The 17,634-nt window shown below is 27.3% G+C and overlaps 1 protein-coding gene across 1 annotated transcript; it reads left to right on the top strand.

Annotated features, from left to right (window-relative positions):
- Window positions 1–8,556: 8,556 nt before the first annotated feature.
- LOC132946408 (uncharacterized) lies at window positions 8,557–10,188 on the top strand. Its single transcript, XM_061016400.1, has 2 exons — window positions 8,557–8,676; window positions 9,922–10,188. Exons 1-2 carry the CDS (start codon window positions 8,557–8,559, stop codon window positions 10,186–10,188), a joined length of 387 nt encoding a protein of 128 aa, XP_060872383.1.
- Window positions 10,189–17,634: the final 7,446 nt, after the last annotated feature.

Raw genomic sequence — 17,634 nt, 5'->3', positions numbered from 1 at the left:
ATTAATATTAAATTCTCCACTAAGAATTTGTTTTTTTCTCTGCCAAGATATTTTGCACATAGAGTAGTATATGGCATTAAAGACTTGTTGTTATCCTTATTTATACTATTGTCTTAGTATTTAAACCTCAACCATACACTTTATCCCGTATATACCTGTTACTCGATTATACATTTATATGAAATAACTTTATAAGCCTATTTTACAAAATATAATACAATAAGGAAAACTATATCCAATCATAATAATTAATAACTATTTTATTAACATACATAAACAAAAAAAATATTCAACTCCCGGGAGCCGAAATAAGATTCATGGGCGAGCTACCATATAGCAGACATATATGGGTTGAAAGACGAAGCTACAAATCCTTTCCTAGTCTCAAGGTATTTGAAATTTGAATACTGATTAACTGATTAACAACAATTATTATTACTAATACAGTTGATTCCGTGGCACGAGATCTATCATTGTGTGTGTGTGTGTGTGTGTGTCCTTAGCAAGGAAGTTTTACTTTAAAAAATAAAAATAAATAAACGATAATAGGTGAATTAAGTTCCTGGTCGGCTTTTATACTGCTGAGTGCAGAGATGTTTTGGGACTCGAGGTAGAATCATATGTAAGGGGCACCTTTTTAAGAGTTAATTTTTTTTTTGCATGGACGCATGGGGCCCAATGATTATTTGGTTTTTGGGGGATTGGGTAAATTTTGAACCAGACACCTTCCCCCCTTTGAACCACTGTGGGTTTGGTGTCTACCTATTATTGTTAATTTTAATTTTTGCCATTTTACATTATTATTTGATCAAACCCCCATATTATACACTGTTTAGTATAGGTACCTACACTGTACATACATTGTAAAAAAAATTGAATTATGGGTAGGTAAGTACATACACAAAACAAAAAAAGTTAAAATAAACAAAAATGTAATATATAATATATTTTATACTTAGTATACCGAAACTGTTATGCATAAATCTAACTTAAGATCGCACTTATGACTAGGTATATGTCTACACTATGTATCTATACGGGAAAGTACATAACTATAAAAGAGTTTGAGGAATCAAAATAAAATTTAATTGTGGTATAAATTCTAGGAATATAAAAATGAGCAAAAATTAAACTCGATCGGCAAGTCGCCGCCAAGCGTTCATTATAATGCATTTCAGAGAGAGCACTTAGAATGCTATATAGTTATCGATTGTTACGAAATGAATTCGCACGACGAGAACACTTGGTAACTTTTGAACTAAACGGAGTAAAAATATTTAACTTTTTAATAAGAACAAGAAATTTGAAAATGTTGGAGCGTGAATAATCTTCCACGAGTCTCCGTTTTCGTTAGTTGTATTTAGATATAATTGTACATGACAGCTGCGTACGTTTTTGAATAAAAATATTATAATAATTTCCAAATATTTTAGTGAGAAAACATTCGGTGTCGTTAAAATATGTGTTAAGAGGACGTCACATCCGCATGTGTTGTCTCCGTCGTACGATTTAGACAAAACATGTTTACGCAGTCTGAGTATAAATCGCTCAATTTTGCTTCTAGAGTAAAAATACCTATTGTAAAAATTGAATCGTGACAATATATTATATGAGGGCAATTCGTTGCGTTTTTTTCCATTATACCCAATATAATAACGTTCATTATTTCGTTTAGAAATAGCAAAAATTTCGACATTTTTAAAAAACGTTTTACCATCTCAATGTGTGCTTTTGATTTTACCTATAATTGGGCGCAGCTTACAATCACTGGTAATATTATTATGTAATGCCTATTACCCATAACAGTCGCAACAGCACACAAGTCCTTCCCAATCAGGTAAAAGGCAATCCCGTCGTTGATCCATATTGGAAGTCCATGTTCCTGGGCAGGTTTATGACCTACTGTAGACTTTCTGTATGTCCGTATTCTACGTATCCTAGTATAGGACAAATGGGATCCATAAGGAAATTACGTAGGACGAGACACATTTACACCAGAAGTGTACCCTGCTTTTTTCCACCTTATGAAATATTGACCGATTTTACGTTTCCACTAAAAAAATTTCCATACTATTATCACATGTATTGTAATACTTTTTTTAAGTTTACAATAATGTTTATTTTGACTTTGAAAAAATTTTATTGGAAAATAAAAAACTCTTAAAACATGTTATAAACAACTTAGTATTATTTAACTTTAATCAAAATTAGGGTTTTAAAATTACATGAAATTTATTTTCTTGAAATATTTCATTTTGATGAAAAATAAAAATAAAATGTTTATTATACCTAAAAGTTTATCGTCGTCAAATTCTAAGTGAATATTTTTAAAAGTTGGTTTATTGTATGAAACAAAAAAAATATGTAACATATTATTTAGATATAATTTATAAGTTGTTTAACAAATCTATAATAGTCATAACAAACTATATGATCTAAATATTAAATAATGAGCCCAGAGCACCTTCACATCACTCAGCCACATATACACACATATTATACGACTTTTGTACACTTTATAATTACTGAAAATACACTATTATTTCATTCATTATTGGAATTGACTTCAACTTTATAACAAACCATTATCTTTTGAATTGCTGATATACAACAATATTTTAAAACTCATGCAAAAAAATGTTTTTATTCTTAAAATAATGCCAGGAATATTTTTCAGCACTATATAATATACAATATACAAATAGGAAATAATAGATCAACAAAAATAATATATTTTTTTTTAATTCTAAATGTGTAATAAATTTATTGTTTCTAATCATTTATAACCGAACACGTTTAAAAGAAGAAAAAATATTTTTTATAATTTCATTATAATTTCAGTACGTTATACATTTTAATGCTTATACAAAATACCTTCATTGTAAATAATTTTTATATAGCAAGAATAATAAAGTAATAACAAGAACTCCGTACTGAAACCAAAATCTAAGTCAAGTACTTAATAATAAAGTCAATACATATTTGTTACCAGAGTCTAAAATAAACTTTATTGTATGTATATCAACGGTGTGGAAATAGTTTTGATGGAAACGTGTTATTTTTTTATTCAAGTTTTATTGAGTATTAACATTTACCACCACAAAGAGGCAAATAGTACAGTTATATAGTTATTAAAGTCTTACAAAAGATTATACATCGTGGATAAATATTGAATATTTAAACAAAGAAGAGATACAAAAATTCAACAAATTTATAATATACAATATTAATGCATGTAGTTTTAATACTATATAAACAGAGAAGAAGAAAAGAAAAAAAGAATTTAAGTTGTGAATCAAAAGAAAATCAGAGTTAGGTAGGTACATTATTACAATCATCTAAAAGGCGATGTTCCTAAATGTTTAATTATATATTTGTCAAGCATCGATGATAATATTATGCAGACAATTTTCTAGAGTCAAAATAATAATATTGTAAGGGTCGTGAAATACGGTGCCTGATCTAATAGCTACACACCGAAATAATTATTCGATCGATTCGAATGTCAACACTTTTCTATTGTAAACCAAATTAAGGTTTCCGTCATAGCCTCTTGGCGCGCCGGGGAAGACGGGAAACGTCTGCGCTAAGGGATGGGTGTGGGTGTGTTTACGTGGAAAGTATGATTACGTGTTTGTGTAACAGGGTCGTCGACATGGCGTGCAGTTACCGTGGCGAGGGGCTTGGACTTTAGACTTCGTTTGAAAGGGAGAAGAAATAAGTGTCGTGTACAAGTCGCGCGTGCCCAATAAATTTTGTGCGAGTTGCAGCGAAATTGGTTACCGTCAAAAGATATTGCGGTTATTGATATAGCATGACAATTATAGATGTTGGCCATTAGATTGAGTGACAGTTCATATAGCGTACTACAACTGGTAGGATACGATATTTTCAAATTGGTTTTATTTTATTTTTATTGAATTATAATTTCAATTAACTCCATTATAAAATATTACAATATTAAAATAAAATAAAACCGCGGCCTATCGATAATGTCGTACACTATATCAGTGTAGTCACACCGTCTATTTACACGGACTCAACGAAATTATTTGAATACAAAATAAATATTATAATGTATAGGTAATCGTCGTCGAACTTCTTTGTGTTGCGATTTGTATAAACATACAGCTGCACACTGCAGTAGGTTATAATTTCGCGCATTTTAGCTTCCACGACGTATTATATTATATAGGTACGCGTATGCCATATATAATTTTACGACGGTTGGATTTCGTGAGAATTATTAATCAGAAATAATTATTTTGCACACACCGTTAATAATAATTAGCAATATAAGAGCAGCAGGCGGCAACATAAGGGTTTAATTTCAAATAGAAATCGTAGATAGGTAATAGGTATATAAAAAATAATATGAGAAAAAAAATAATAGGCACCTAATACGAATATTATTGTGCTCTACTTCGGTGGACAATGAACTGCAGAAGCCTTAAAATTGCATTAGTGCGCGGCAGCTGTACTATGTAAATTGTATTCGTTTACCTATGCGTTGAATGCTACAACAATCGTATGGCAAACACTACTTTCTCCGGTGAAGTGTAATATTATTGCTAATTACATACGTAGGTACCTATTATTTTTGTTTTTGAAAATATTGCGTATGGAACCTGAATCGATATAGTTAATATAGAATAGGCGATTAAATCAGTGTAATTACATATTATTATTATTTTAGTCGTTTTGTGCGGCAGTTCGTGTTCGCCGATAACACATAATAAAAATAACATAACACGTACCTATCGTTAATATACGAGCAAAAATGATGTTCGGTCATAAAAGTTATAATAGTTTCCACAATAATAACCGTTGGAGTAGATTTTTTATCTATTAAAATATTTGACATTCACTTTTTTCGTAAAGAACAGTGTAAATATATATTTAGGAATATTAGGTATACCAGATGTTTAAATAGCGGTAATAATCCATTCGAACAAAATAAATAATTGAAGTGTCTACCAGTTTGTCCGGGCTGATCTTCAACAATTCTGAACAGATATCGACGGGACATTCACAGGCATGCCTATAAAGGCAAGGCAGGGCATTAACGAGTTAAAAAGTTAATTTAATTTAAATTTTTTAACTAGTTACTTTTGGCTTTTCATTAACTTAACTGTTAACTTTCTAAATGTGTTTTTTAATTAACGGGAAATGAATGAATTATATTTTCATTTTAAGAAGTAAGTTAAATTTATTTATTTTGTTTTTAATTTCACTATTTCAGTCTGTTTCGTTTTCATGTCAAAAAATATTTACCGTGAATTGTTTAAAGTAGAAAATGTATGTCATTGGAATCTAACTTATATGGAAATACAGTATAAATGTATAATTTAGTTTTGGGTTGGAAAAAAATTAAGTACGTTAGCGTTCTATAAACAAATTAACTTTTTATTAACTTAATAAAAAGTGTGTATTAACTTTAAACTTACTGAGTTAACCTAGCTATAGTTAAATTAATTTTTAACTTTTAACTTTTTGTTATTGGTACATATTATTTTTACTTAACCGAGTTCAAAAAAAACATTGACTTGCCCAGCCTTGCGACTATAGGTAGAGCGTGCAGTTAGAGGAGTATAGAGGACTTTGCAACGAGTGATCTGGATTACATTTTATTCCGAAAATGTTTATGCTTCCTACGTAAAAGTAGAAAAACTGTTGAAATTATAGGGGATACAACAAATTTTAAATAAAAATTTTACGGAACTACTTATTAGTTATTTTACCGTGTTAAAAATCTGTGTTGTCCAAATGTTCTGTTCATTTCCTAGGATGGAGGTACACCTAAACTGGTTAAACCGATTGCTCATATGAAGTTTTTATACACTTCAACCGAAATACATTTTTAAACACAAATCCATCGGACGGCGAAGCCCATATTTTACTGGCAACAATGTATTACTCATACATAGTTCGCTGAAAATGAAAAGTATTTTTTGGTTATTTATTTTTTGTTGGATACCCAATTGATGGAAACGATCTGATTTATAAACTAACAGTTTAACGAGTTCAAAGTTATATTAATATATTATGTTATATAAATAAGTTGTTATTGATACGATTTAAGACAATTTTATTTATTTACTTCTCTATCCGAGCTTTGAGCAGTATATCTATTGTAAGTATAATAATATGTCAATATATTACTATCATATACGGTTTTCGAAGCATCAATAAATAATTCATTGTTATTACACATGCCTATTATATTCAAGAGTAAAAATATATAAATACATCAATAAATTGACCATGAGTAATACAATATTATACGATTCAGATGTTAAATCATCATACACATTTGTCCTTGTTAATATAATATAATGTGTAAGCCTTGACCTCCATATTTCATTATTTCCGATCGTTTTTCCCTAATTTATCTGCTCGCGCACCTATAGGTATAGAAAACTCTATTAAAAATACAAAGCGTCAGCATGATTATTAAAACCGATCACGAAAAATTCAGTTTTTTTTTAAAGTGTACTTACATTCATCATATTATATCATCCTGCAGTGTTAGTTATTTAGGTACAGAACCAAATAAATCATCATTGTGTAACGGCACTAATGCCTATCATAAATACACTTTTTCGGTGATCCCGAATGTCGATGTAAATATCGCATATTCGTATCCCATAAATCGGGCGAAGCGATTAATTTAAAGCATATTATTAATCCTTCAACGTCTCAGACAATACACTTCATTATGACCTCTCTATTCCTACCATACAACACGTAACCTGTAGAACCTAATTTAAAAGTTTCCACTAAAATCTATCCAACCATCGCAATCCTTTAATCTCAAATTTATATGTTCTTAACATCTCAGGTGACTCCAGAAGACGTTTGAAATGTAAATAGTGCCGGGACCTCTTAAATGATTAAAAACTGTTGCTCATTGCCGTGGAATTCTATCACTGGATGGATTATTCATCAAAACAACGGTCCGATTCCTACCACCATATAATATAATTTATACTTATAGGAAAAAAAATATATTTACAGATTGTATAGTAAATATTTTAAATACAAAAAATATAAATAATAAAGCATAATATTAAAGATTGAAGAAAAATAAAGCTATAAAAATAAGAACGTCTGCATATTATAATTTCATATTATTGAATTTTTTTAGGCATTTTAAAGTTATAAGTTTAATAACTTATTACCTACTATATGCTATACATAATAAATAATAATAAAAGCGTATAGAATATAGACGCTATAACCTAATTTATTTTTCTCATATTGAGTTGTCAAAGAGTAATGTATTAATTTCCTAATTCGAAATAGCGCTTAATAGATATTGCTAAAATAGGAAATACGATTGCTAAGGGGCAAGAAGAGATTTTGAGAATTTCTCCGATTTCCATCGAAAACGGGTACAGACAGCTATGTTTATCATTATATATAAAGCGGAAATGTATTTATAGTATTTTTTAATTCACGTCCTGCCATCCTTTCAAATTATTGAAAGGACTTATCCGGGTTATGAAAAATAGAACATCCTATTTCTAATTCTATACTGCCTATAGCTATGCAAATATGTAATAATATTGAAATATTGCACAAGTTTTATACGAAGTAACAATGCTCGTCCATTATTAAATTGTATAAGTAGGTATACAATAACTTATCTAAACAAGTATAGAACATGCGAAATAGTTACAGTTATCGCCTACAACTATTTTAATTTGAAATGTATAGTATTTTAATGGTTATAATAATATAACTATTACGTTATTATTTATTATTCATTAAAAAATATTTAAAATACTTATAAATAATTTAAATATATAGTTTATAAATACAATTTATTTAGGTACAACGTTCATACTTTATGGCATAGGTATACAGATTTTTATATTAAAATATTGTGTCCTGCATACTTCTGAATATATTTATATTTTATTGTGCTAATTACATTACTTGGGTTTTAGTTTGTAAAATGTGAATAATTGCATTATTTTACTTTCTCCATTTTTTTTTTCATTTAGTGACTTATAAAAACAAATAAATTACTGGGATGGTCAAAATGGATTTAACGTTGATTTTTACACATTTGAACACGTCATTACTCCTTTATCATGAAATACATTTTTAAACCGATAAATATATTTGTTGTTATTTTTTATTACCATGTTAATGGCTAAGTGAGGTTATGAATTATGTATTTTCAACTTAACTCATTAAACAACGATTCTACCTTTTCATGAAATTACGTAGGTAAATATAAAATCAGTTTTTATAGCTTTGATGAGATTAAAATGATTCGATAAAACACGAATTTGCCGACAGTTAAAGGATTTTGATTTTGCAAATTATACAATTTTGCCATTTTTAAGAGGTATCTGGTATATACGTATATACAAGCATTGCAGATTATAATATTATTATGTAAACGAGTGTATAGTAGGTGTGAGTTGTTTGACGGGTAATTTTATTGATTTAGTTACCATAGTAATTAATCATTCAATCCTGAATTCATTTAAGTGAACGTAAATTATTACGCCAAGTAAAAATATTTTGCATCTGTTTATTGCAATGTATGAAGTTGTTGCCGAGTGTCTGTTTTGCTCCAAATTAATTACTAGTACTTCCAATGACTTGATTGAGTATGGTACATTTATTGAACACATTCGTTCTCAACACAGAAATATCAAGGTAAATATTTTGAAATAAAATAATGTTCATACAATATCACACGACCCATTTTATAGCATATAGGTAGGTACCTACTTTAACGTATTCGTTAATATTACGAACAAAGCAAATAAGTTATAGGATTTGAATTTGCATAATATTTTATAATATTATTTAAGATATTATAGCGATGAATAAAATATACACGTTTTTTGTGCATTTTTATTATGAACATTTCAATGATTTTTTGTTTCAAATCAAAGTGCATATTTTTTGCATTTGTTTATACGTATTTTTACTACAGCAGACAGCTACGTCCTATATAATAAGAGAACAGTCGAACCAAAATAAATATTAATCAATAATGTCTATAATATTAAAGTAAACAGTAATATATTTTTTAAATTGAAAATCGAAAAAAAATGTTGTGACATTATTTTTGTTATTAAAAGATAAAATATATATTTATAAAACGAAGACTTATCAAATATCTGTCTCTATTTTATATTTTATATTCGACGGCACTTGTATTTTGTATTTTTTACAACTTATTCGCCATATAGTCAAGTATAAAAATTAAATTAATAGACCCTATACCAATTGTATGTGTTTAAACTCTAAACAATTTTAGAATAATTTTTCTTAAAATACTTATCGTTATGAGTTTCTATTATTATCGATGTTTCATATAGGTGCATACATACATATGATATATGATAAGGCATTTTAGTATGAAAAAAATACTAAAATATACATTTATTTCAATTATATTAAAATAATTACGTTATCTTCAATAGTTTACAAGAAATAGACATTAATAATTGAAGTTTTATATGTTTTAGAATCTCAAATATCTGTGTAATTATGGTCATATTATGCATATTATGTACTAATACAAAACTAGTATAAGAATTATATGTATTACCATGTTAATAGTAAATATATAATAATGTCACATTATGTTTAGTTTATCTGGGAAAAAATAAATTGTGATAACAGATGTTGGATGTTCAACAATTTAATCTTTAAAATTTCGAAATATCAAATATACAAAATAAACAATTTCCCGAAAATATTATGTATGCCTGAGCACTTATTATATTACGCTACACTATTCCCCTCCAAATTTGTTGAAAATATTCTCTGTAGATCTTAATTTTGAGACTGGATTTAAATTCAAAGTCCATAATAAACAGTCGTAACACTGCAATGGCCAATAACTATACTGTAATAAATCACAGCACATAATTGTTTTGTATAAATTAGATACCCAACGCAGATCGAACAATGTTCAAATCGATTTGGAATTATATAGACTCGGTGGAAGGGACCAATTTCGTGTGCTTAAATTGTGGCTATAAAGGTAGACCAAAAGTAAAGTCGAGCAGAAATATTTCAGCTGACAGTTTGGGCGAGCTTGGCACATGTTTTCCACTATGTTTTATGGTATATATGAAGCATCTGAAACGTCACCATTTCAAGGTCATATGCACATGTTGTAACAATGTCATTAGAAAAATTAATGAAAAATAAATATTGTGTATTTATTAAATAAGAAACATTCATTTTTTATGTATAGACCTACCACCTGCAGAAGTTAAACGATATAATATTTCATAACCGAAAATTATGTTTACCTTTCAGTTTTAATCTCCGTGTTAATTATAGTTATAACCAACATTGAGCTGCTTATGCTTGAATAAGAAAAATAACTAATATTGTTGTTGATATTAGATTAGTTATGCCAACGTTTGACCAAAAAAAAATTCCTAGTGCATTTTTTATTCATTTTAAGGAAATCAATATTGGTTATACATAGATACTTACTAGGTTTCCGATAATTTTATCTAAATAATAGGTAGTGTTGTCGACTGTAAATTGTTTCCTTAATAAATGCATTTCAAACTACATTTATTTGAAAATAAGTATAATATATTTCTACATACTAATATATAAAGCTGTAGAGTTTGTTTGTTTGTTTGAACACGCTAATCTCAGGGACTACTGGTTCGAATTGAAAAATTATTTTTTTGTTGAATAGTCCATTCATCGAGGAAGGCTATAGGCTATATAACATGACGCTACGACAAATTAAGAAAATTAGAAGCCTGGGATTTTGAGATTTACGGTGGAAATGTTTGTTTATAAATGGTCACTATTGGTTATAGGAGAAATAATTAATAGATAAAGTATTTATTTATTATTGGTTGCCATTGGTTAATCGGGCAGATCAGGTACAAGCTTGCATCAAATCGAATTTTCGCACATTGCAGCCTACCAGGGCGGCTGACATGCACTTACTGCAGCGAGTTACACCCGAAAGGAGTTGAACAATCACAATTTTTATAAGAGTTGTCATTTTTTACGGGCCACGAAGTGCGCAGGAGCAGCTAGTAATTATATATAACTACTGAATGTTAAATGTGTATAAATATAATGTGAGTGACATTAAATAAAGTACTTACCTGCATATTAATGCAGTTATATTCGTTTCGATCTATAGCCAGATATATTATTATATATTTATGTATACTGATTATTATTTATACATTTTCTGTATTGCTCAGATCAATTATATTTAACGTTTAAACTATAAATATTACTTTTTGAAGAAAATTGACCGCCAACAAAATGTATGGTTTACTTATTATTAGGTACCTACTATTACATTTTTGATATATTGTTTTTTGTACAATTAAAATGAAAGGTTATATGACTATTAAAATATTATTGATCTATATTAATAGTTAATTGGTCATTTCTTAATAGCTTAAAATATTTAATTTTTCAAGGTAAGTTCAGTGACCACTGATTCGACAGACACAAAATTGACAATAAAATAATATAAAATAGCTAGGTACCTATGACGTATATGGTATATTCGATACACCATATACAGTGTATAACGATTTTATTCTATCGTAATTTTATTTTTCGAAATACAGTCAATTCATTATTATTCCATTAATATATAGGTGTTGGATATTATGTAAATAATTAAAAAATTTTAATTTTAATTTATTCATCATCGTCAAAAATCACTTTGTTATTAATATTTTACTATTTTAGTAGTTATTTTCCCAGTAAAACAATATTATAATAACGATAATTAACAATAAAAGTTAAATTATTAAATATGAATTATAATAATAAGACTTTTTTAAAATTTATATCGTAGATATTATATTTTATTTAAAATAATATTCTTAATTTTTATAAACTTACTAAAATTCAATGATAAGATTTTTTTTTGTTTCAAAACGTGATTTTGACGTGGGTATTATTATAATGGTACACATTTAAGTATTAAGACAGTCGATTGATTAGTCGATTATTATTTATTACATTTAGATGTAACCTTAATAAATAGCAACATAAACAGCATAATAAATTATAGGATATGACAAAGAGTTTCAACTGTACGTTATAATATGAATGATATAATACTATCGACGAATAATGTTCAAATATTTTCTTTAAATTTGTTTTTTTTTATATAATCCAGTAGAAGTTTTAAAATCTTTTTGATTTAAAATTACTCCAAGATTTGTCAGTGGCTGCAAAAATCGTATTGATAATATAATATAATATTATATTATGATCACTTCACAAAATATCTTGTTATTTACACAAGTTATTTTCCAGGTAACAAGATTGAAATTGTTGATCATCAAAAATGTCATATTATTAATATTACACTCTTACTATTATGGTTTTCGGTGTATGCAGGCTAATTTTTATTGAATAACGTAAAATTCAGATTGTATTAGGACAATATAAAAATAATATTTAATATTTATCGTTTTACCGGTTTCCTTTGTCTAGCCTTTTGTATCAGCTGTATCAGAATGCAATGATTTTTATATTATGTTTATTTAGTATTGTAAGTAATAAATACCTATTCAGTTGTTGTATGCTGCTGCCTACCATGCAAATACTACAGACATAAATAATATAATAATAATACTCAATTATTATGTAGGTATTTTTTTTTGAGCCATCGAAATATAAAATCGCATTAAAATACGAAGTAGGTAGTTATACAATTGTTTAGTTGTATAGAGTCTATACTTCGAATCTAAGAAAAAAAAATCTCTATTTAATAGTCAATCATATTAATACTTATTTATTGTAATATAATTTTGATGTCTGATTGGAACAGTAAATATAACTAACAGTATATGAAATAGATCTATTCATCAAAATTTGTCCATTTCATGAAGTAGAAACGGTAAATAATATACTGTTTGTCCGCAAAAACTCTTACACAGTAATATAATATAGAAATATTTGTCATTTTAATAAATAAAAAAAAAAAAACTACTTATCAAAAACACAACAATTTTACGATCAGAAGATCACGTCAATTTAAAATTAGAGTGAATCAGTGGAATATATATGGATGGGGGGTGCAGCTTGTAACGAATAATATTTATGATTCTATAGCTGAGTGGGAGAGTGAGTAAGGCATTAAAAAATGGTTCTATTATCGAAAAATGTTTTTAACGAAAACAAATTATCACTTTAAAAAGGTGGCGGTAATAAGGGTTATAATACTAACTTCCGTTGAATTGTGCCTCTATAAAGCCGGAAGCGGTATTAACGAGAATGTGGGGGGCCCATTCGGAGGGGGGGGGGGTATAATCATTATTATAACGTCTCGCCGGTAACGTTGCGGAACGGTATATCAAACGATGCGTATCGATCATTTCAAAGTAGGTGCCTTGTAACTGGTAGGTACTTACCACCTACATAATATTATATAAGATAATAACACTGTTATTGGTAAGGATTTAATTCAATACACCCTATTTGCTCAATTATTTGTTAGTTTTAATATAGTTTCTAAAATTCGAAAAAAAAAATAGAAATAAATTTGCCTGAACACTGAAGTAATGGCTGCTACGAATTTATTAACTATTAAATTACAAACTTATAGCGTTTAATTGAATAGGTATGGTTATAGGTACTATTGAAATATTAAATAATATATTTACCTATATATTACATTTAATAAGTATTTATTACATTCGAGATTAGATGGAAAATACATTTTATAGTTTAAGCTAGTACAGTTTTATTGCGCATTTTCACCACTTTTTTATTTTAATATTTTACGCTTAAGATAACGTCACGATCATTATTTGTTTGTTAAAAGTTGTTTCAGTTGGAAAAGAACCACTTCAGGTTATAGTCCTGTGTCAGTGTGTCATAAGTTTAAAATATGGGTAATGATTGTGTTAGTAAAAAGATGATTTTAAATAGAATAATGAAGGTGAGATAACAAAATAGTATTGTAAAGTTATTCGTTTGATTATGCATACGATATTAGTATATGACTGAATTATGTTGTTGAGTTAATTTGCAAGGACAAATTTCTGAAGGTTAGGTTAGGTTAGTGTTGCTCACCAAGCATGCTCACCTCCTCCCATCAATTATCCCTTTATTAATGTATTTATTTAAATTCTGATTTCTGGGATTTTTAAATATACTTACGTGTTACCTAACGACCATATTTTCAAATACTTGAGATTTTTTGTACTAAGTACATAAACAGTGTCCTATTGTGATACAAACTTCTGTTTTTTGAAGGAATACTCCCCTTTTTTACAGTAAATTATTTGGTGGGTGATTTTTTGAAAATGTTGATGTACCTAGTTCAAAATTCAAACGTGTAGTTTTTCAGTTATTAAAATTTTTATTTTAAGAATAATGTCCTTAAAAATTATAATATATATATGAAAAATTGGTTCTAGTATTTATTATACTTAAAACCATATTATTTACAAATTATAATTTTCTTTTAATCGATCAAAAATGTATAATAAGAATAAATAAATATATAAATAAATAACTAACATTAACATTAATAATAAAAAAAAGGTGAGAGTATTCCGCTGTACTTTACATATTATATAGATATCGTGTGGGTCACTGTAATGGATAATATGTTAAATTAAAATTAAATTATATAAAATCATTGTATACTAACAATAGTAAAACGGTTCTGAGCGTAGACCCTCTGTCTGGCAACCTCTATTACAAAGTATGTAATACTATAATGTATTTCAATCATATTTTTGATATTAAAGTAATTTATTTTACTCTTAGTAATATAGTAGGTCGAATTTTTATTTTCCAAAGTCATGGCATTTGAAAAATGTAATTTTGTGTGTAAAATATAACAATATACGTTTAATGTACTCACGATCGATAATTTTAAATTCCAACAAAATAACTAAAATCGTTATTCTTCGTTTAAGTATGCAATTTCGTCCAAATTTGAACTTAAAATATCTATAAAACAAAACTAGTGTATTTACTATTTATACAACCTTAGATTTTTTTGTTACAGTATTAATACTACTTGTGAGAAAGCTTGTTTTAAATTTTAATTCTTAGCTATAAAAATTGAACATATTCTTATAGTATTTCAACTACAAAATTATTAGCACATTTTCTTGATTTTGATAAATTTTGTTAAAATTTAAACATCAAATGCTTAAAAAAATATCGTGTCCATGAACCTATATTTAATATTTTTAAATTACTATGGTAAAAACTTATGAAGAACTTCATTTTCCAGCATTTTTATACAACAACAATTTAAATGTTGGCTTAAAAAATGGCTTAAAAATGGTTTAAAATATTTTGAAAATTTTATCATGTATAGAAAATTCTAATGTAAATATTTGGTGAAAATTTCAAATATCGGCAGTTATTTTTTTTTTTTTTAGGTACACAAAAAAAACCAAAATCGATTTCTTCGTCTTCCTGATTTTGTTTTTCCTAATTATTTTGAAAAATACTAAGAATTTTCAATTTTGACCTCTCAAAAGTACTAAAACTAGTGCCAATTTTCTACATGAAACCACCCTCAAAGTTGAGAATTCAAGCATTTTGTCGACTACCTACTTAACGTGTATGCTTACAGACAAAAAAAAAAAACCACATATCGTTGTAAAATCAATACATTCACTGCACTCCTCAGAATCCCAAATCACCTATATTCATTGCGCCTTTGTGAGCGAGCTTTTTTATTTGAATGTTATACAACGTAAAATTCTATATGATAAAAAACTTAAATTATTAAACTCAAATTGAATAATGTAAAATCAACTGTGATAATATGATGGACGCGAAAATGAAAACCTTACACCCAGCGCTTATAACGTGCACACATATGAGTATATAGGTATTAAATTTTTTAAAAATCTTTTTTATATAATTATGTAGGTATAAAACCAACAACAGCTATTTATGCTGAACTTTTAAAATCAAAATTCTTGTCGTTTGTGTGTGTTTTACAATTGAATTTTGTTATAATATGTTTGGTTTAATTTCAGTAGTGTTTATTATTTTTGTGGGAATACAATATAGTCCATAACGTTTACAATTATTATATTGGATTTTGTATGAGCTCTTTATTATATCAGAATGTGCAGTGATGTTATTATACCACAGAGTAACAATATTATTTAGAGTAATAGCCATTTTAGAAGAATATAATATGTATAGGGGATATAGTTTTAAAAGAAAACCAACAGTGGTAAGTTAATTTGAATTAGTAATTATCTAAATTTTAAACAAAATATCAAACAATAAAAATTTTAATTTTTCGCAAGTTTTACAAATTGCCTATATTATACCCCTTAAAAACGGATGTTTGGCGGCGTCCTCATAATATCGTTTGAACAACTCAAAGCATGTAGGTTAGCCAGATAGGTAACCTAATTATGTGTATTTACAAAAATATTTTGTGGTATCATAAAATATACGTATAATTTATTTAGTATTAACGCGGTTAAACAAATTATACGTTTTCGACAAACCACTAAGTTTAATTTATTTTACTTGACCACAAGGAAAAATTATTTGTTAATACGAACTTTTCAAAAAATAATTTATGGCCATAGTAAAATTATTATTTTTAACTATAGGTAACTACTCTGATATAACTATTCTTGTGAGAACCAAAATATTATTTTGGTTTGTATGAATGAGATATTTTTCGGAAATTCCACAAACAATCTTGGGGTTACACAAAGGAAGCTCCTTAGACTTATGTCATCAGACCACTATAACTTAATTTATTAATATAAAATTTTTTTTTAACACCTAAACATATTTACAGTCTGTAATTTATACAATAATTAATTAGTACATTTAATCGTTGGTAATGTTTATAGGGAAATACTGGACAAAATTATTAAAATAGTGGGTTCATTGACATTTTCTTTAAATTATAATAGTTACCACGTCTTACCAGTAATGAAAATATAGTTGGATAACATTTGCTCCAGATGAAATGACCGAAACATTTTTAATTCAGAGTAAGTATAATACAATCATTTAAAATCTACAGGTATAAGCCATAAGGTATGGATTTCAAATTAATTATTTTAAAATATCTAGATTATGCAATTATGTCAAATTCTTGATCAAGAAATTCTAATATCATAAATTTTTGTTGCAGTTACCTAATATATTTTCAAACATAACTGTTGTTTGTTTCTCATATAATTTGAGTTATTTTCTATTGTAAATGAATAACATGATCTTAAGTAGTATAGAATTTTAATCACATGATAATAATAGCTTATATTATACTTATACGATACATAAATAATAATAAAAAATATTATTATTTTACTATATAACTTACTTATAAGTTAAAAGATATACCTAGGTATGAATTTTGCAATTTATATTCGGTGTATGGGTTATAAGAGATATTGTCCAACACTAAAATGCTCGATGTACAATTAAGTCCAATTTATTATATGTGATTATGTCTAATAGGCATCATCGTTATGATGACCATTGTCAAATATATGATAACGTTCAATATGTATCAATTTCCAATACAACATTAAAATGAAATATTTCTGATAACGGCAATATTATATTTGTTATTAACTCCACGGGGGTCTGAACATTTCGTTAACTTAAGAAGTTTCAAGTACCCACAAATAATAT

This window comes from Metopolophium dirhodum, chromosome 6 (genome assembly GCF_019925205.1).
Source record: "Metopolophium dirhodum isolate CAU chromosome 6, ASM1992520v1, whole genome shotgun sequence".
In the NCBI taxonomy this organism is placed as follows: Eukaryota; Metazoa; Arthropoda; class Insecta; order Hemiptera; family Aphididae; genus Metopolophium; species Metopolophium dirhodum.
The sequence above is the reverse complement of the archived record's forward strand: the minus strand, read 5'-3'. Positions and strand labels throughout refer to the sequence as shown.

Excerpts from the sequence above, each read along its gene's own strand:
- LOC132946408 (XM_061016400.1), top strand. The coding sequence starts at position 8,557 with ATGTATGAAGTTGTTGCCGAGTGTCTGTTTTGCTCCAAATTAATTACT. Across the intron at positions 8,677-9,921 it reads CTCAACACAGAAATATCAAG|ATACCCAACGCAGATCGAAC; the intron begins GTAAATATTTTG and ends TGTATAAATTAG.